This window comes from Cydia pomonella, chromosome 16 (assembly GCF_033807575.1).
Source record: "Cydia pomonella isolate Wapato2018A chromosome 16, ilCydPomo1, whole genome shotgun sequence".
NCBI lineage: Eukaryota > Metazoa > Arthropoda > Insecta > Lepidoptera > Tortricidae > Cydia > Cydia pomonella.
Window position 1 is genome coordinate 14,461,394 of NC_084718.1, and position 22,421 is coordinate 14,483,814.

Below are 22,421 nucleotides of genomic sequence, written 5' to 3' on the forward strand. Positions count from 1 at the left end.
AAAGGAAAAATATCAATAACATGCAATAATTTAATTATTTGTGAATAAAATTAATATTTTAAGAATCCTATTATTATTATTGTGTATTACATTTTTATTTTTATTTATTTATATTATTTTAAATCTGTGTGGACCCCCTTCGGGTAAAAGCCTCCTCCAAAGAAATCCAGGTTGTTCTATTTCTCGCTACTTGTATCCACCCTTTTCCAGCTACCTTCTCTATTTCGTCGGCCCACCTAGCGCGTGGTCGGGCTTTTGCTCTGGTGCCTCTAGGACCGGTCCACTCTACTGCTCTTTTTGTCCACCTATCGTCGCTGTATCTAGCTACGTGGCCTGCCCACTTCCATTTTCTTTGCAGGCAAAATGTTAAGGCGTCATGAAGTTTGGTTTTGTTTTGTTACGTATGTCTGTGTTCTTGACTCTGTCCTTTAACTTTCGTCTCTGGATGGTCTGGATTTTATTTTGAGTTGACAGAGAGTTGAGTGGAGAGTGGATGTTTATTTACATCGTTTAATAGAAGTAAAAGTAGCGCCTTGTTTGTAAAAAAAAAGATTTTCTTTCCTTACGTATGTAAGTATTATCTACATATCTAACATTTACATACCAGAGCTAAGCTATAGGCGCATCGTAATTATGTTTAGGGGGTTCAGATATACTATTATAACGACCAAGATCCATATAACGACTTTACGATTTACTGTCACTGTCTTGTTCTTGTTGCAACTCACAGTATATTTAACGCCGTAGACTGTCGAATGAGATCATCGTCTATATTTAGATAACTCTCTACTGCGCCCCCACGGTCTCATATAAATAAACCGTTTATTGGACTGCCAAGCGTTTTGATTGCAATTGGTTCAGCATATTTAACATACCATAAAAGAAGGCCTTTCTAACGACCATGTCCAATTTAGCCAATGAAATTGGCAGTTATTTATGCTGCAATTTGATCCTGTATTCTAATTTTGGAAAGTGTTTATATGTATCGTTTCATCAGTTGATGAACCTGAAAACTAGTATGGGTTATTTCAAATCTTCATCTCATAATATAATTTGATGTCTCTTCTCCACCTTGCATGACTGTCTGTGTCTGTCCCTTCGGATATCAAAGTTGTGGCACTTGTGCTGATGGTAAGTTCTACCAGCCCAGTACAACGTATTTTGATATCATTGACCGTTCGTTCAGGTGGGCAGCCTGGCCCCTTTCACTTCTAGCATTAACCTGGCTCAGTACTCTCAGTAGGTATGTTTTGATTTAAGAGCTCTTCAACTATTATTTAAACCTCAGAAAACAGATTCTAGATAAGTTCCCGATTGCGATTTTCGTTACATTGCGATTATTTGGTCGATCTACTGAATTCATTCTACTTTGTTGTTAACGATGTATCGAATATTACATGCAAGTTCTTGAACCATCTAAATGAAGAAGAAGGGTAACTGAATAACAAAGCTAGTAGGTATATTCTCATTGATAAAATCTTCAAAGTACCTAAGTATGTAGTACATCTTAGCTTCATTTCATCTGTCTCTTGGCAATGTAAGAAGGTATATGTACTATACATTTGTACTGATATATACGATACAGTAGACGCGTACAGAGTATACTTTTCCTACACGCGGTCCAAAGTCCACTCGCATTGGCAACGAACCGCGCCGCGCCTGTCGGGCCCCGCGCTGATGTCTTAGCTGATATCTAGGTATATCGACTATCCATTTGAGTATATCTATTTATATTTTTGTCGTATGACTTTATTTTTATAGCCATATATAAGAACTAAGCTTACCATATGCGCGCTGCGCATATAAAACCTTAAAATCTTTTATAATTTCAAAACTAATAATAACTAAATGAAATTTTTTTAGCTGATGTCCTGACATCATCATTCATCATCCTGATGAAACGAGATTTTTTTGCCGAAATAGAAACCAAAGATTCGATTTTGCTCTAGTTTGGTCCATACCGAAAATACAGTTTAGTATATCGACTATCCATTTGAGTATATCTATTTATATTTTTGTCGTATGACTTTATTTTTATAGCCATATATAAGAACTAAGCTTACCATATGCGCGCTGCGCATATAAAACCTTAAAATCTTTTATAATTTCAAAACTAATAATAACTAAATGAATTTTTTTTAGCTGATGTCCTGACATCATCATCCTGATGAAACGAGATTTTTTTGCCGAAATAGAAACCAAAGATTCGATTTTGCTCTAGTTTGGTCCATACCGAAAATACAGTTTCGGCGTTGCCGAACGGTTCGGGAGTTTCTGGTTGAAATCGAACCTTCAGCTGAAAAATGATTCTTAGGCCGAAACTTGCCCAAACCGAAACCGAAACTTCGGTGGGACAATAACTAAAACCTTCAGAACTAGGTATAGGTAAAAACGATGTCCAAACATTTTAAGCGACCAGCGACCTGCGGGCGGGTTCTCTGTTGCTACGAACGTAGCGGGTCAGAAAAAATAAGTAAACTATTTTAGGATTCATCAAACAAACAATAAATAGACATTATATTACAGTCACCTTATTTAAGGTTGAATTGTTATGAATACGAGACAGAATTATCCATTGTTGCTATCTATTACCTATTTATTTTTATTTTAACTCTATTTCCGTAAACGTTGCATTGTTGGAGTGCGGATAAAGATCGATTGTTGTTGCTTTGACGTAAGTACGAGAGTGATTGCAATAAAACCTCAATTATTATGCAATCTCCTTTTATGCGTGAATAGGCATTCTCCAACACGTGTAAGCATAAAGATTGTAGGTAATGATTGCCGCACACCCTTTCAATCAGATAGTCTAATGACCGAAATGAAAAATGAATGAAATGATAGGTATATTGCTTTACGCGATAAAAGCAGCGGTAAAGCGCATTGTCATTTTTCCTTCATTCCGTGATCGCATGCGTTCAACGCTGCGGCTTCGCATAAAACAACAGCGCGCTTAAGGCCTAAGATACACTTGAAAGTTTTAGTTACATAAAGTAGGGTCAAAGCTATTAGTTAGAATGAGATAAGTAATGATATTCATCTCTCATTCTGTAGTATAGCTAACAAGGTGATTTACGTTGACTAAATAGTTTCAAGTAACTTCGGATTTGTTAACGAACAGAGTGAAGTGGTAGAGTCGGACCAAGCTAATTCTGCATGGTATTTGCAATGACAAATTGTAGCCATGTCAACATTAATGTCAAAATTCTATGAAAATATGACGTTTATAATGCACATCTACACGATAGCCCAGCGTTAAACCAGCAGCGAGATGGCCATGCGATGGTTGAAATGAAACCGCGTTCGAGCACGCACTGTGGAATGGGCCACGTGTAGATGCGTACTGTCATCGCTGGCCCACTACCTTTAATGTTTGGACCCGGGTACGTCCTTAAACTACGTCCAAAAGAGAGGTATGGGCATTGTGAATGTCATCTTGCTTTGTGTGGTAGGGCACAGCCAGTGGATGTCATTCCAGATCTAGAGCAGAGCCCAACTGGAGAAGTACCTCCACCTTACAGAAAACAGCAGCCAAATAACACTAGACCCTACTCATAGTGTTGTGTTCCTGCCGGTGAGTAAGGTTGCCAGAGCTCAATGAGGGGGGGCGGGTTTAGGGTCGGCAACGCGCATGTAACTCCTCTGGAGTTGCAGGCGTACATAGGCTACGGAGGCTGCTTACCATCAGGCGGGCCGTATGCTTGTTTGCCACCGACGTAGTATAAAAAAAAAAATGTGCGGATGAGAAACCGGCATCAGCCATCCGACACCACTGCGCTCTCCACACGCTCGCCCATCTCAGTAGGCCAGTATGACGGCCCATCGTGTACAGAAGCCATTAGACGGACCTTAAATGTACAGGATATGGCATTTCATTCTCGCACTTAACTGGACAGATTTGCCGAAAAAAACTAAAACGTGCATGAGATCATCACAATAAACGTGCATGGGCAACAATGACTTGTGTTTTTTTAAACGCTCTGTGTTGAAATTGTATATAATTTTTAATTCTACTTAGCCGTCGATGTGTGTATCTCTTGTTCTCTATGTGTAAATAATTTACCTGTAGCATTATCGGATTAGGCCCGATCTCGAAATCTCTGGGTCTGGAACAGTCATGAAATTTGGTATGTATTTATATACATACCAAACACACACACACATATTAAAGGTCCCATTTCATGCCCACACCATTTGTCATTTGGGGACCTCGAGGAATCGCAGCCATCTTGGAAAATGTGTACCATCCAGGAGAAATGAACAAATATTTGAGTAAAATTGCGCTTGCTCAATCTCTTCTCCTTCCGATCCTTGATTACGCCGACATATCCTATCTTGATCTCACTGAAGAGCAACTAAATAAGCTTGAGCGAATTCAAAATCTCTGCATTCGGTTCATATTTGGGTTGCGTAAATTTAACCACGTTTCTCATTTTCGCAACTCAAGGGGCTCCCAATCGGTTTTCGTCGTAACCTTTATATTCTCTGTCTTCTTTATAGTGTACTCTTTTATCCTACTGCTCCCCGTTACATCAAAGAATGCTTCAGATATTTTAATTCGAGTAAATGCTCACAAAATTTGCTTCTTTCTGTCCCTCCTTCCTAGACATAGACATAGAACATTTTCCCTCCTCAAAATTTTATAATTTTTCTTTCACATTTCGAGCTATTCGCCTGTAGAACTCTCCACCTATCGAATCCCTAATAGCTATTTTCAAACCCAATCTTAAAGACTATTATCTCTGTCCCTTCTTTAGTGTGTCTGGTCGCGTTACTGGCAATCAAACTTGGCTACAATTATAGTATTGTAAACTTATAAATGTATGCTGTATATGTAAGTAGTATGTATGTATAAGTATTGTTATATTTTTGTAGATTTAATATTTATAAGGTTTTAAGCTATGTAGTTTCCAATTTAGTTTTTTTGCACCTCCTAAATAGTTAAATTAATATTATTATTTCTGCACTACCTAAATGTTGTCTGGTAGAGATAGCTCTTTAGCGATAAGACCGCCTGTTGTCACCTCTATCTTCATGTATAATGTATGTTATTTTGAGGATGTGCAATAAAGAGGATTTGTATTGTATTGTATAAATGCCAATACCGGGATTCGAACCCGGGACTCTTCACTTGGAGGACAGGTCACTCGGTTTGTTAACAAATCCGTCGCTTGAAACTAGTCAACATAGAGAACCTTGTTGTTAAATGAATAAATAGGTACCTAGTAAAGAAAACATATTCATTAATACTATAAACTTGGGATGTATTTTTACCGTAACTCAGCAGATAAGAAGTCATTACTCGTTACTATTTTTCAGCATATGTACCTATACCTACTTATCACATTATCTGGTAGGTACAATATCTATTTCTACGGTCCAGTGAAAATGTACTTCATTATCTTTTGACCCGAGAGGCATGGAGGGTGAGGTTTTGTTTTTATTAAACACTTGATTATAAGGCATATAATGGCTCCTGTACACGATGGCCCAGCGCTGGACCAGCAAGATACCATGAGATGGTTGATAGCACGTACTAAGGAATGGGCTATGGCCCACTACCTTTAATGTGGACGCCTGGACGGACGAAACGCACGGACGAAAACCCGACACCGTGGCCATACCATCTCCATCCTACCGCGCCATAAGCCATCCGACACTAGGAAACTACACTCTTAGTGGGCCAGTATGATGGCCCATCGTGTAGCCATCATAGTGGATCCATAATATGTATTGTCCAGTCGAGGAAATTGATACTTTAGCAGTTTTCGGTTCACTTTACATTGGACAGCTTAGCATAAGTATGTACAATCAAATTTACTTGGACCGCAAATTGCTAAATAATCAATTTCCTCTACCGTATTTCTCTATTTCCATTCTAGTCGACGGTAAAGATAAGCCGAGCTGCTAAAGTCGATACCTAATCGTGGATAAGAATCGATACCTAGGTACTTATTAACTTTCAATAAAGAGAAATGTAGCGGTCTGTGGTTTTAATGATTAAGCGCCACTTGTACCATCCCACTAACCCAGGTTTAACTGGTTAAACCGTTAAATCAGTGTCAAATTGTACTGGATACCAGTAGAATTTGACACTGATTTAACGGTAACTCCAAGTTTAACCGGTTAACCCCGGGTTAGTGCAAATGGCCGTAAGTATCTAAGGCGAGAAGAATATTTTTTTTAATTCGTCAGGAAATATTTGACTTTGAAATGTAATTCCATTCTTGATGTAGGTCAACATGCATTAAACCAATGACAGGCTTTGGTAGTGATTTTGTTACCCAAACTTAAAAACATGTTTACTTTTAAAGATTAGGTACCAGGGCGGCTACCGGGAAAATCGTAATTCGTCAATTGCGGGCATTTTTCTCTGTCACTCTAATTACGTCTTAGTGAGAGTAAAAGAGAAAGATCCCCGCAATTTGCGAATTTCGGTTTTCGCGGTAGGCCCCCCGATTATAGTAACCCAAATACTTAGCCAGGTTCATCAACAAAATAATACTGCAGTCAGGTCTCGTGTTAAGACACGTGATTACGAATTATGCTTATATATTTAACCAACAATAAGCAAAAAAAACTACATTTTTATTTGAACACTGTTATTTTATGCTATGTATGTACCTACTTAACTTTTTGTCTATATGATTTTAAGTCTCCACAAAACCGATTATTTTACAACCATATACACTACAACCTTGCCCCTTTATGCATAAAACTTTACAAGTCTCAATTAGTTAATTTATGTTTATATCCCTTTCTTACAAATACGTAAGTCAAAAAGACAGATTAAGAGCTATTGAGGCCTGGAACACGTTTAAGAATAACGTCATGCGATATTACATGTATAGTTAAGGTACCTTAAAATGATGAAAAACGTACAAAAAATGCGGAAAATGAGGTTACTACAATTATCGCACATCGTCCACCTCGCCGGTGTCTATTAGTGTCGAAATATGTCCACCAAAAAGCCCAACAAGTACATGACAAAGACCATGCGAAGTGAGGGAGGAAAAGTCGGAAAGCAGACTCTGGGCTTCGAAGCAGTATTTCAGTAGTAGATGTTGATGCAACGCTAAAATTGGAAAAAAAGAGACAAAATATCTGAGTAAGTGAAATTATTTTTTGTTGCAGTGTCCCTGCGCACACGTCGCATCAGCCAGTTCGCGCCGCTGCTAATCGCGTTGGTCGGTCTGCCGGCCCGCGGCAAGAGTCAGCTGGCGCATCATCTGTCGCGCCATCTCAACTGGAATGGAGAGAGCACTAAAGGTAGGAGTTGACAGACAATTCGTAAACCTCATTCCAAAGACGTAAGGTTCACCAAGGGTCAATTAAGTGTTGCTGTTAGTACCAACGAGAGACTTTAATCGGAACAAAGCCTTCGAGTTCTTGATATTTGACTAAAGAATATGACGGTCACAAGTCTTTGGGAGCCTTGCCATTGTGATGTGTTAGGTTGAAACCTACTCTTATGAAGGAATATATTTTTTTACCTTGACATCAGTTCTATAGTCTAAATGCGTTAAACATTTGTTTTTAGATAAGAGATGGCCTCATAATTATTGTTTTATAATAAACTCATACCGCCCTCTGGATAATTAATCAGACACTGACATTACCTTGCTGGTTATCACACTAAACAAACCATATAATGATAAAATTTACAGCCTGCCACAAATTTACAGCCTGTCATAATGTCTACTACAAATAGAGTCATTAATATTCTATAAAAGTATATAACAAGGTCTCTATACTCTCTATACGGCGTCCATTGATGCGCTAGAAATAGTCGTGTAAGGGTAAAGTCGGGAAATAATGTTACGCGAATATTTCCGTGAAAATGTTACTTACGTCCTTTATGTTGGTACTCGAGTAAAATTCACTTATACAGGTTTAGGTTTAAAGACATTTATTTTCATAAAAGACATACAAAAGTCACTTATATGAGAACAGAATTGTAAAGTAAAAGTAATCTTAATTCCGGTAGCATACAAAGTCGCTTGAGGCGTACACGCTCATGCTACTCATTATTTAAGGTGAGTAGTGGTTTAAAATGTATTGCGATAATTTAATTTTAAAGGCATTGAATGAGCTTGTCCCCCTCAGACAGACGGTAATTTATTATAAAGCTGTGCACCTTCATATGTTTTTTTTTTCCCTAATTGTGCTATCTTCGGTAATACAATGAAACTCGCACAACGAGTAGTTCGTTTGGATATTTGCTACATGCACAGGTACATTCGAAATTTGCGATCTCATCATTTTATCACGAAATTGACCGAGTTTACCCTACGTATTATTTAACATGACATTGCTAGTCTTGACCCAGATGGATCTGTTGTTACTAAGCTCTTGAAGCCTATACATCGCAACGTATATGCCTCTGTCCTAGATTAAATGAATAAATATTTTCTTCGTGTAGGTGACATATATATGCGATTCGCTCTGAAAAATATATTTTAAGGTATACACATCTGCAGACGATTGTTTATTAAATGTTGACTTACATACCTACGGTATATTACTATTTTAAATTGACTGTTATCTGGAAAGATGGTTAAAGATATCCTGTAAGTATATTCATATTAGATTTTCAGTTATTTTTGTATTCGCTTTTGAATATTAGGATGCAAACAAAACGGGTCGGGCATAAATAAATACAATTGTTAGCTAACGTGGTTTCACGAAGTGCACAGGGGGTGACGGGACGCATCAAAAAATGGTTGTTGAAGCCTTATTACTTTTAAAAGACCTATCCAACGACACCCCTTCCTCATCCTCACCATAGGATTGTAGCGAAAAAATTCATCCCCACTTTACGTATAGGGGTGGCTTCACCACTTCGTGGGCGTGATTGATTTATCTCTGCCAAATTGCAGCTTTATACCACTAACGATCACGGAGCAAAGCTGCAGACGGACAGACAGACATGGTGAAACTATGTATAAGGGTCCCTAGTTTACTATGGGGCTCTAAAAAGAAGAAAAAAATAGTTGTTAAAATAATTAAATCGCCTGTCGATTACAAGTTGGATGGATGAACTAAAAAGATTCTCGCGTCCAAGCGCCCGCACCTAATTCAGCCGGATTTATTCAAAAGATTAAAAAAACTTGTAAGTATCCGGCCAGTAAAAACTGTTCCCCGTTGCAGTATTCAACTGCAGCGAGTACCGGCGGCGTCACATGGCGCTCTACGGCACGCACGACATCTTCCGCGCGGACAACGCGCAGGGCTCCGCCATCCGGCGGCAGAGCGCCCACGAGGCCGTGCAGGATGCCGTACTGTGGCTCAAGGATGGGAACAGTGTTGCTGTAAGTTTACTTTAGGATACGTCTATGAGTTGAAATCAACTTTAGTACCTCTCTCTCTCTCTCTCTCCGGGCTCGATCATTTGAAAACCCCCTGTTTTAAAGATTTATTTGCGCTTGCTCTCAAAATACTTTTTGTTACGTTTGTTCTCAATTTTACTTATTGTTACGTGTTCTCCAACATCCCACCCCAAGTCCCCAAGTTCACCCGAATTTCAAAGGGTGTCTGTTTTTCCTTAATTTCATTATTTATTTTTGACAACACTTGATGCTAAGTTTATACAATTTAATTGGCGTTGGTAAGCACATAATAATAATATTTTTGATTAATACAAGTAGGTGGTGTCCACAGATTTAAATTACATAACCTTGTTATTGGGGTAACATTTGTTCGCTGATTCAGTAGTTGTTGATCAAGAGATATTTCGGATATTTCATAAATAAACAAGATATAGAAACATTACCTATAAATAAGCATCTCGAACAGGATCTAGACGATGATGCGGGGATTTGTATCTAACATGAGCAAAATCCTAGTGTTATCTCATAAAATAACCGAAACGTATGATCTTAATTGGTTAGATGATCAAAGGTCCGGAATACCATTGTTCCGTGATGGGAAAGACATACAAATTAAAATTATAATAATCGTTAATGCAATGCAGTGCTCTATTTGTCAAAGAAAATAAAATTGTTTCACACTCACAAAACATTCATTCTTATTTTTGCTTATTTTTTCATACATTAAGTATCTTTCTGTAAATAAGATCACAATTTTCTCTCTTGTCAGATTTATTTTACTATTTGAATAACATGACAGCGTCAAATGTCGTAAAAAGTATACAAGTAAAAAGGTTTAAGAAAAGAGTCCGCAACATATTATTTATTAGACCTACTAGCAAAGAATATCCTATTAGTACGGTCGCGGAAATTGATTCTTTAGCAACTTGCTGTTCAAGTAAATTTGGCTGTACATACTTATGGTAAGAGCTGTCCATTGTAACGTGACACGTTAACTGCTAAAGAATCAATTTCCTCGACTGTACTTACAAGCTAAGCCTAAAGTGCCATGGCAATTAATGCAAGCTTACGAATAAATACAAAAACCGGACAAGGGCGAGTCGGACTCGCCCAACGTGATTCCGTAATTTTTTTAGTATTTGGTTTTTTATATACTACGTTGGTGGCAAACAAGCATACGGCCCACCTGATGGTAAGCAGTCTCCATAGCCTATGCAACTCCAGAGGAATTATATGCGCGTTGCCGAGCCTAACAACCCTCCTTCCCCTCGTTGAGCTCTGGCAACCTTACTCACCGGCAGGAACACAATAACAGAAATACGTCATCTTTGAAAATTTCAACTGTCTATCACGGTTCATGAGATACAGCCTGGTGACAGACGGACGGACGGACAGCGGAGTCTTAGTAATAGGGTCCCGTTTGGGTACGGAACCCTAAAGATGAAAACTGCTGCCATGTTACTATACATTTAAGAAGCACAGAAAATCTGGAATTGACATATTGAAAAAATTATATTGTTATCTTCTTCTGCACGACTTTTTAGTATGAGGAAGCTACTTAGGTACGTAAGGCTACCCCCGATTCATTTGTTATGATGGGGCCCTCGGCCTTAGAGCACGCATAGCACAAGGGCTACGCCCGACTTTCTCAATATGAGGCCGCCGCTGTAGCCCGACGTCAGAGCGTTCATATCATTTCGGGCTAACATGACGGGCTACGCAAGACTCCTTTGCCATCTCACTTACTTAAAAAAAATCTTAAATTTAATACTCTTTTACTTGAATAACCTTTTCACTTTTAGTTACATGTATGGCGTGCCTAAAAATTATATTTTTATACATTTGAACTTCTAAACTAAGTAGTAGCTTACCATCAGGCCGGCCACCAACGTAGTATAAAAAATACCTACTTTCCACTTTTCTCTTTTGGTTATCTTATAGTTTTTGAGTAAAATAGCTGTGACATACGGACAGACAGATAGACAGACAGATGGACATGACGAAACTGTAAGGGTTTTTGCCATTTTGGCTACGGAACCATAAAATGCACACTGTAAATTTCAACTACCTAACCCACTCGTATTATAGATCAAAAATTCCTTTTCCGCAAGAAGTAAGTAAGCCAGTAAGTAGTTTATTTTTTGTACTTGTTAGACAATTCTATCTTAGTGTACCGAACTTAAAGGTTATTTTTTTTACTTTGAGAGCGCACCACCGACATTCTTAGTGGTGTACGCGTATTTCTCTATAGCTGAATGTTTGTAGATGATTATCTTATATCGATACTTTAAAATGTTGTGGTATTCCTAACAGCCATTTTAAATATCTTCTCTTTTAAACTTAAGTTTTTCATGCATTCCTGAAACGGAACAAGTCTATGATAGGATTGATGGGAGAAAATAATGCAAAAACGCGGCATTAAGCAAAATGATCATTTGTGATTCAGGGTTAATATCTATCGGGTATCACTGAACCCCAACGGATATATTTTTGCAATACAACACAAATGCACACCTCAATAGAAGAAAATAATACTGAAAAACAATAGGCCTGTCTACTCGCTAAGAAGCACTTAGGGCAGCTTGTGATGAGTCAATCTCTAAGTAATCTGCCTAGTTACCTACCTCAAAACGAGACCGCTTTTCCATACAAACGTAGTCCCCATTACGGATAATATTTTTACAGTACATATGTTGCTACTTTACCGCACTAGTGCGAAAATTAGCATATTACGTTACTGTGTCGAACATTTAAAGAGCCATGTACTGTAAAACGTTGTACGATACATGTGCGAATAAGTAATTCGCAACTCGTGTCGATTTAAAACACTCCCTTCGGTCGTGTTTTAATTTATCGCCACTTGTTTCGAATTTCCTATTTTTTGCACTTGTATCGTAATGTACTATTACAAAATTGGATGTAGAACGAAGGGAATATCAATATCCAGAGAGGAAAATGGGGACTATGTTTGTATGGAAAACCGGTCATCCCTTTTCCTTTTAATAGTTTAATATGCTTCGGCACATGATTATTTGAGACAATATACACGCATTGTATTTCCATTACCTTAAGCAGAGAACACGGTGGCTTCGAAAGAGTCTCGGGTCATGTGGAAATAAAGCTCTTCACATAATGTTGTGTAATTCTCCTTTTTCCGAAAGTGTCCGCGAAAAATGTCCAAATGCACAATTGCCCAGAGTATGCAGTATTCTCTTCATCAGCTATTATGGCAGCCAGGGCCAATATTTTGATTTTATTATTTATTTCTATATCGACTTGCTTCCCATCGAACCAATTTTTTCAATATGATTGACATTTGTGACATTTGTCATGAACAGTCCGTTATTTGGACGGCTCGGTGAGCTCGGACAGCCCGGCCCGGCCTGTCTCGCGCTCGGAGACTCAACGATAGTGTCAACGCATAGAGATACTATAATATAGAGATGATGGCCCGGTCGCCCCGGCCCCGGAACGGTCCGGCGACGGTGGCGCTCCTGAAAGTCCGTGTGACGGCTCGCTCCGGTCCGCCCCGGCCCGGTCCTGGCACTGTGTAGCGTGAGTCATCCTTTACTTGTTGTGACACATGTCGTCTATAAACAACTCATTCCTAGAACTTTCGTAATTAAGTAGATATTAATAAATAGATCAAGCCGCGCCTTATTCATGACCTCTCGTCTCGTAAACAAGTTTAATCACTGGACATTGGAACGCTATAGTATATTCACCTATCTTTCTAGATTTTCGATGGCACCAACATCACCCGCGAGCAGCGCAGAGAACTTAACGACTATTGCCTGGATATGGGCTTCAGGATCCTGTTCATTGAGTGCGTCTGTGAGGACCAGGAGCTGCTCGAGAGGAACATCATTGAGATCCTGCGTTACTCTGAAGACTACAAGTCAATGAGCGAGGAGAAGGCTGTGGATGATTTGAGGAAGAAACTTGAGCATTACATGAGGCAGTATGAGCCTATTGATGCGAATTTAGAGACGATCAGCTTTGTTCGTGTCGAGAACATGGGAGAAACAGTGACCGCTCATAAAGTTGCTGGCCAGAAGGAATCTGGAATCCTCGGCTATCTTTCGGGCCTTCGTCCTCTGCCACAAACACTATACTTCACCAGAGTAAGTCCCTTCTGAATTGCATCATTTTATCGGTTATCGCTTACCTAATTGGTATAGATAAACATGTTTGCCGAGATAAGAAATATTTCTAGTGCAAGGGGAATATGCGTTATCATGGGGTTAAATTAAATGCTAAAGTCATTATCTGATGAAAGTTGATAAGTCGGAAACCAGTAGCGTTAGAGAAATAAGTACCTACAAGTTTCAGAAAACCGGCTGTGTAAATGCTTATGTCATTGGTATTTTGGCAGCCGATGAACTAAAGGTTATTGTAGCTTCTTGGGAAAAATAAAACATATAAATACCTAGTACAATGTTTCACGTGCAAGAAAAACGTGTAGTTTTAATTAGTTATTCAGTCAAATAATTCAGTATTAAATATAGGTTAATTGGTAATGCAAGTAGGTACATTACTGGTCATGGGTCAAAGGCCTGACTATCCTTGGTGGGCGTCAATGTCCCTTATTATATGCTTATTATCTTGCCGGCAATATTTCTCTCAGATACTATAATATACTACTATGGATCTATAATACAGAACTTGGGAAATAATTTGATTGATTCGATTCGATTTGGTCGAGATATATGTGACATTATCTATGAAAAGGGACTTTGTTGTCGATGGTGCTTACGCCGCACTGCGTAGCGTGGCGTTGTTTATAATATGGGAGCATCATTGATAATGGTGTAAGCGCCACCAACAATAAGGTCCCTTTTCATAGATAATGTCACATATCATCATCAGTGTTCTGTTCATCATCGTCGCTATGTTATGTCGTCGTAACGCTCATTTAGACAATCTTCAGGTGCATGTGACAGCAACGTCTTAACGGCTCCTTATCTAGGCTCCAAGGAATTGATGATGCTCATAATCATATATTTCCAGCATGGCGAGAGCGAGTACAACGTGATCGGTCGCATCGGCGGAGACGCACTGCTCTCCCCGCGCGGGCAGAGCTACGCGCGCGGGCTAGCTCAGCACATGAACGCCATAGCTGACCGGGAGCCTCTGTCGGTCTGGACCTCGGAACTGAGACGCACCAAGCAAACGGCGGCGGAGATTAGGGCTCCCAAGCGGGCTGTGCGAGCGCTCAATGAGTTGGACGCTGTAAGTACACTTATGATACCCGTAAATAGTAAATACATATACTTGTACCATCAGCCGCAAAAGTGCACGACGACTTTCTCGATGAATTCATTCATAATTTCTCCATGCAATTTCGCAGCTAACTGCACATATAACGCACATACAAAAACAAAAAGTTTTGCAGCTGTACCTCGCGAGCCTATAATAATAGGTATATTAAAGCCGTTGTTGACCGTTGAAACTTCAGAGCTAAGACGTTCCACACAGCTGCGGAGATTTGTATTCCTGATTCTGAATATCAGTATATTTACCTAAATACAATTTTTTTGTTTGTAATTTGTATTTGGACTGATTTTATTCGTTTTCGAGGAAATTTATTTTTGGCATCAGTTTTGTGGTATTTACAAACTGCACAAATATGACGAGCGACTAATATACGAATAGACAAGCTCAATCCTCTATAAATTGTTTCTGTAATATTCTAGCTGTATCTTGTTAGGACGATAAAAATTTAACATATCTTCGCTAAGATTAGAATGACAATGAAGACTTTTGATCTTATCGCATCAGCCCATTTTCCTTACTCTTATCTTGTATATATTTCTAGTTTTTCTGTGTAGGTAAATACAATAAATATTCACTCGTGCGTCTCGTCTATTTATAGAAGAGTTTAAATTTAGAATACATTTATTATTCACTAGTATTTTAGTTACATTTCACTAGATAGAAAGGTAAATCTTCTTTTTTTTTCAATAGGTACGTGGTAGTTTTCCTTTTCCATTGACGCAATAAGAACCATTTGTAAATGTGTAATGAGTCGAGTTCAACTAAATAAAAGACCAAATGTCCCTTTGCATTATGCAACAAGGGCGGCAAAGTACTGGCTGCATAATAAAATGAGGCGGAAAAATCAATAGTTGAAAATAGCTTCTACGACATTAGGCGTGTCGCGTGTAAGTCTATTTGTAATGTGTACTACTTAGAAAGGCACACATTGTTTATAGTTGTGTACCTTTCACGTTTGCATAGGTTGGCTCGACTGCCATTCTCGATTGATTTATGGCTGTTTATTTTACCGACCTACATTAATAAATAAAGATGGTCAATGACGCCGTATTAGGTATTTGTTGAAAGATATTACGGATAAACATCGAAACCTATAATTTACATACATTCACAAACAGACGAATACCTATTGTCTCGCCATTAATACACAAAGCAAAAGTCAGACGATGAGTATTGTCTAACGTTAGCTCTTCTTATAATGACTGAAGATGTTAATCAACTTATGTGATCGATGTCAACTCTCTTTCCGTTCCTCCTCAGTGTATATCGTTATGTAGCTACTAGTTTAGGTCATCTACTTCCCAACACTTTCTCCTGCACTATAAAATTGCCAAGCCGGCAATGTTTGCACCACACTAACTTTATATATCTTTGTCTCCAGGGCATCTGCGAAGGGCTAACATATGAGGAGATGCAGGAGCGCTTCCCGCAGGAGTTCGCCTGGCGCGACCAAGACAAGCTGCGTTACCGCTACCCGTGGGGCGAGTCCTACATCGACATCATGACACGACTGAGACCCGTGCTTTCGGCGCTGGAAGACGAGCACAATGTCATCGTGGTGGGCCACCAAGCCGTGCTGCGGTGTATGCTGGGGTACTTTCTCGATGCTAAGCTCGGTGAGTATCCTTAAATTTTATCAGTCACAGACTTAAGAAAGAGATGAGAGCTGTTAGCGGCTTTGTTCTGTGCTTGGCAATGGATCATGCCTTTAAAACGCTCTAAATGTTCTCGTGACAGTCGCACTATATGACTGCAACGCGTGGATCTACACGGATATAGCCGCAATTTCGCTTGTTGCGTGACACGCAATCATTTCTGAAGCGATTTGACTGAAAATAAATAAATTGATATTGTTGTCAAGAAATCATAATATATCCGAACTCGAAGATAATTCTGGACAATCGACAGGAAATATGACAGACGGTTGATAAGCAAACAATACCTTTGTGTCGGAATTGAGGCCGTCTTTGTCAGAGTTCAGTGGAGATATAGAAGGAATGCATAACTGATTATAGTTTGAACGTTCCTTACATTCCTTTTTTCTTTCATCATCTTGATTCAGACGTCCACTTCTCTCTACTCTACGTTCAAATTTTGGACGACAATATTATTTTCTTTTTTGCACATCTAATGAGGATTACCTACTACAAAGGGCAAATCAATTTGTTATTCAATACTTTAAAAGTAGACTAGACTACCTCTTATCCATGAGAGCGGGTATAGTGGGTTAGTGAGGCATATTCGTCAATAATGAATCTTTTTTTTTAGACGAGCTCCCCTACATGAACGTGCCGCTTCATACCATCGTGAAGCTGACCCAGACTAGACTACCTCTTATCCATGAGAGCGGGTATAGTGGGTTAGTGAGGCATATTCGTCAATAATGAATCTTTTTTTTTAGACGAGCTCCCCTACATGAACGTGCCGCTTCATACCATCGTGAAGCTGACTTCACACGGCTACAAGTACAAAGTGGAGACCATCAAACTGCCCATCGAGTGCGTGGACACCCACCGCAAACAACCAAAGGTACCTAAATACCGTGTAAATACTGTAAACACAATATTTAACCAGATTAAATAGCTAAAGCTTACTTTTCTATAGCAATCTGTTAAAAGTCGTGGTAATCTAGTAAATATTGAATTTTAGATTACAAATATCGGTATCAGTAACGTTTCCCGGTAGATTAACTTTCAGTTTGCAAAAGGCTTAGTGCTTCCTTTGAGCAAGCGTTTGCTTTACTAGTCAAATTAGCTTAGGAATTTCTGTCTACATACCCACAACGCTGTGGTACAAATATACTGCCCAGCTCAGCAAATATGCTGCTTACGATCACCAAGACACGCGTGTTACTATGCTAATTACTTGTATCTTGATTCTTCCAGAACTGCTCGATCACACGGAGTTCCATCGACGCGTTGGTGACCGTGCCGTCGCACTACGACACTCTGCCGTCCAACCTGTGGCAGAACCCCGCCGAGGCGCAGCTGTAGGCGCGGAGGCCGGCCCGCGCGGCCGCCGCCACTCCGACCATACCAGCATTACCAGGGCCCGCGCCCGGAGCCCCGGCACTATGCAGTCCACGGTAGTGAAAAACCTTGGATTAATAAAGAAACGATATCGCGCCGAGCGCCGCAAAAAGAGTGCGGTAACTTCTGTGTCGAGAGGTCATTTTTCACTGCTGATCGCATTCTAAGCGAGCTCAGTGAAAAACTTTGGTGTCATTCGTTTCTAAAAGTGTGGACGTTAAGCAAACTCTAAGATGGATTTTTAATAGAAGTTATTTCGTTTAAAATTACTTTTAAGAAATTTAATTTTGCTTCAAATAACGCTTGATCGTCAAAGATTAGCGCGATTCGTACAAATATGTACGCAGAATATATGACAAACCTGTGTATGTAATGTGATCTTCCAATGCGCATTAATAAGACTGAAGAAATTGAATCCAATCCAATGAAGAGTGTTGAAGTCAATTCGATATACATTATTTTTGTGTTCGTTATTCTTAAGTTAATGGATAAATCCCTTTGCTAAGTTACTTTATTCAATGTTTTTCTAGTATATTTAATGTAACTTGCATGCTTACAGACCTAAGATCTCTTGATTTATTTAATAAGAAATTACAACTTTGAACAGCTGTTGTTGTTCAAAGTTGAAATAATGACTCAGATCCCCAGAAAAACAACATACACGCTATTTTTATTATCAGACATTGAGTATTCTTTTCGACCTTATCAGTAATATTAAGTTTTATTATAAGTTTGATCTTTTCTCTAATTAGGACTAATATTAATTAATTACGCTTATTTAGGGATTTATCGTAATCTGCAGATACGAGAATCGATATGATGTTTCACATGCGCAGTAATTGTTTATTGTTGGTTTAGTTGGGCTATTTGCACAGTTTTAAACTATATTTTTGTCTCTTTTTACTGCTAACTTGTGCGACTGAAAATATTTCAATTGTGAAATGTCAATTTAAGCTAAGAGTTTTGTAGACGCCCTCCCCGTTAGTAGACATGTAGAGAATATTCTTGTTCAGAGTAGTTTCGTGAACAATATTCTACTCGTTTATGACAACGACTTTTTAATCGTAATAATTAGTAATACGGGGATTGGGAATTATTAGACAATAGCTCATTAGTATTGTAAGAATAAGAGCACATTTACTCGTGACATAGGATTCTGTTACATTTAAGGAAATTATTTTCCACTTATTGTACCTTAATTTTCATAGAGTTGGAGTAGAGGGATTGGAACAGTCTATTAAGCATTATGATTGCGTGAAGACGTAGGTTCTCAATATTAAAATATATAGTTTTTTAAAATAAATAATTAAATTAATATTACGATGTTTTATTTTTTCCCAACGTTATATCATCATGATATGTATTACCTATTTATTAGAATATTTAGAATCCGACCGAACTAAATAAGCATTGACTTGGCATGGAATTGATACAATATCTGTACGTAATAGTAAAAAAACTATATCTCATAAGAGTGCCATAGGTACTTGAATACAAAAGTTTTTGGCGAAAAATACATTTTTAATACAGTTGCTCAAAAAGTGCTACTGTACTTTACGTAGTAGCTGTTTAGCGTGCGGAAAGTTGGATTTCGCGAACTAGTGCTTTTTATTTTTCCACTTGTTCCAGTTCATGACTACTTATTGATGAGTATTAATGTTAGTTTCCTTTAAAAGTCGTAATCAACATAAAAACCTACTGTTAATGTAAGTAAAAATAATAAATATAAGCATATTTCACATATTATTACTTACTTAACTCTTTATCATTATAATACGTTTATTTTTTAATATTGAATATTGAAAAACCGTTCTTAATAAGTTGTCTGAATGGAACGGAATAGCTGCCGAAACGCCTGTCAAAGCAGAGGCGTCTTTTCTTACTGCAAGAATGTTTTAAGTTTCCAAAGGCAACATGCGATTTGTTTTCATACAATTTAAATATACGATACACAAATAATCGTAAATAACGATACTTAGGTAATAATAGTATAATATTTTATATTTACAATGGTTTTTATCTTATAGAACATGCATAAAAAAGTACTTGTTGTTTTTCTTATTTTTTCGCAACTGTATGAAAAAAACGTCGTTCGATACACATGCGGAAATGTCATTCTTAACTTGCCTATGGCTCGTGGCCAGATATCTCGTTACTCGTGAAGTAGTGACATACTTTCCGCACTAACATCGAAATGTACTAATTTGCTACAAGCTTTTATTGTTGATTGTACTTTTCTTTCCATACAATTCAAATTCCCAAACAATATATAAATATATATTCACAGACAATTCTAAAAACCCCAAACACAATTAGGTTGCTTTGTTTTTTCACAGAGTTCCTACCATATCAGCTCGATGGTACAGTCGCCATACTCGCCGTCAGTTATATCGGAGCGGCCAAGGTGCTCAAAAATAACTGAACGTGCACTCTAACGCCTTGACAATAGAGGCGCGTTCAGATATTTGTATATCACTCAAGGGCGTCCAACTTTAGGCAGACTTCCTTGTCTAAGTCAGACTACTCTTACCAATATTTACCATGCTACATTGTATTGAGGTCACAAACTCAAAAGGTCAGTCGCCCGACCGCCCCGACCGGTCAGCGGTGGTGACTGTCTGTCTGCCAGGCGATCTGAAAGATTTGCTTTTAGGTACTTTTTTCACTTGAACACTTATAAGGCGGCCTCGGAAGTCGATGTGTAGAATGTATATAAATTTTCGTACTTTGTCACACTGACGCGTAAAATGAGTGCAGGCGAAAATGTTACCTACTTAATAAAAATAAAAGGGGTATTAATATAGATACCCACGGTAGCAAAATATGTATTTCAAAATTGAACCACGAGCGTAGCGAGTGATTCAAAAAGTAGGACCTTAGTGTTGCAAGGCTTTCAAGGCTTAACGACGAATTTTGCCACCGAGTGAACCACAACATTTTTCACCACACCACCGCGGGGAAAATACTAACCGTAAAATATCAAACAAAATAAAACCAAATTTATAAATACATATCATTTAAAATTAAATTTTACCAGCTGCGTAACATAAGGGACCAACTCAACATTTGCATCAGCTTTCTCAGCAGTTTTTGAAAAAGCAAGAGAGCTTTTTGAAAAAGCAATAAAGGTTCACAAACTCAGTAAAGTATTGGATGGCAAATTTACTAATAAATTAACTGTCGGATAAAACTGTCCTGTTAAAATCTAAGCTTATTTGAAGATTGTGAAACGCCAACGATGACTTTATTCGTCAGATAAGTGGCAATTAGCTAATTCAGGACCTGGACATTGTGAAACAGGCCTTTATAGTAATTACCTATAAATTAGAATAACCTTCGTACTTCACAACAATGTAAAGCTTAACTACATTGTATGGAGCATGGAGAAAAATAAATCATTCAAAGTCCCTAGAACATAATATCGTAGGTATATTTCTACGGACTTTGTCCCATTCAATTATTTACACGCATGTTAATAAAATACAAATTAAGAATGTGCCAGTAATAAAGGATATATATATTTACTAGGTTCTCGAATACGGAACTACGATAAGGTATTTATTATAGATTTATTTACACAAGACTTTAGAAAAACTATTTAATTTTCAAGAAGGTATGAAGAAAAAATTAATTGAAATTGCAGATTTTTCTGAAATTCCACTGTAAACTGTAAATCTCTTAAGGAAAACCCAAGTGAACGTCATTAATACTGAAATGATAACGCATAATTTTAGTGACAAATGTACATAGCTGTGTAAGTCTATTTTTAGTACTTAAACCTTGGATTACTAACTCACACTGCCTAATGCATGACGATGGATGAATGTTTGTTTTTATAATAATTTCAAGGCACTTATCTGCTTTCTAGAAAATTATGTCACTCCCTACTTGTGAATTATCTATAGGGGTCATATACAAAGAAAAAAAAACAAAGTAGGTAAGTAGTAGCGTCTGTAGGTAGCCTAAAGTTGACACTGGAGCATAATTGTGACTTACATAGTTACGAGCTAACCTGGGCTATAACTGTGAAAATCGAAGTTCGTCAATTGCGGGCATTTTTTTATGTCACTACACTAAATAATTAATTTACATGTGTTTTCAGGCGATTGAATTTACACGTGTTTTCAGGCGATGGCCAAGTCTCAATATATTTATATAAAACATTAAAGAATTTTAATATTGATATGCGTCACTATAAGATGCTGTTAATTATTACGTAACAACTTAATGCTTCGAGTACGGAGATTCCAGACACAATTGATTTTCAATTGTTATGGACCACGATCGTGGTCTTAGAGACTGGACGTATTAAGACATTTAAGACAGAAAGTCGCTTAAGTAGAGACTGAATAAATTAATAACCGACTTGGTATTACATGGATCTCACAACTTTTTACCGCAGAACAACTGAGTTGCGAGACTTGGTTTTTTTGACAAGTATTGTTTTTGATGGGATCTCATTTCTGTTTGTATTTTGTAGACAGTTCTACTTTTTTCCTTTTCGGTACCTTCTACTTATTGTATATATGTATATCTACCAGCAACGAAATAAATAAAACATCGTTACGAATAAAGCCAATATTGAAAAATTTAATAACTGAAGACTTGGCTGTATGGGCTTAATTTTCTTTGCGGTCTTTTCTAGATTTTTTAGTTTTTCCTTGATTCATACACCAAACACTACTTATATTCCAAATTTGAAGCTTCTAGGTCTGCTAGAAGTGCCTTAGAATTTTGATGATCGGTGAGTCAGTGAGTGACAAAATTAAGAAATTTGACCCGTTAT

The 22,421-nt window shown here is 38.0% G+C and overlaps 1 protein-coding gene across 2 annotated transcripts in view; it reads left to right on the plus strand.

Moving 5' to 3' along the window:
• Window positions 1-18,952, plus strand: part of LOC133526564 (6-phosphofructo-2-kinase/fructose-2,6-bisphosphatase-like) — a 30,889-nt gene extending 11,937 nt beyond the window's left edge. Inside the window, exons 3-9 of one of the 2 annotated variants that reach the window (XM_061863243.1) lie at window positions 7,135-7,269; window positions 9,151-9,311; window positions 13,067-13,453; window positions 14,340-14,561; window positions 15,988-16,222; window positions 17,008-17,135; window positions 17,492-18,952. In XM_061863243.1, coding sequence (XP_061719227.1) covers window positions 7,135-7,269; window positions 9,151-9,311; window positions 13,067-13,453; window positions 14,340-14,561; window positions 15,988-16,222; window positions 17,008-17,135; window positions 17,492-17,599 — 1,376 coding nt within the window. In that variant the 3' untranslated portion in view covers window positions 17,600-18,952. The other variant, XM_061863244.1, reaches the window with a different exon arrangement.
• The last annotated feature ends 3,469 nt before the right edge of the window (window positions 18,953-22,421 follow it).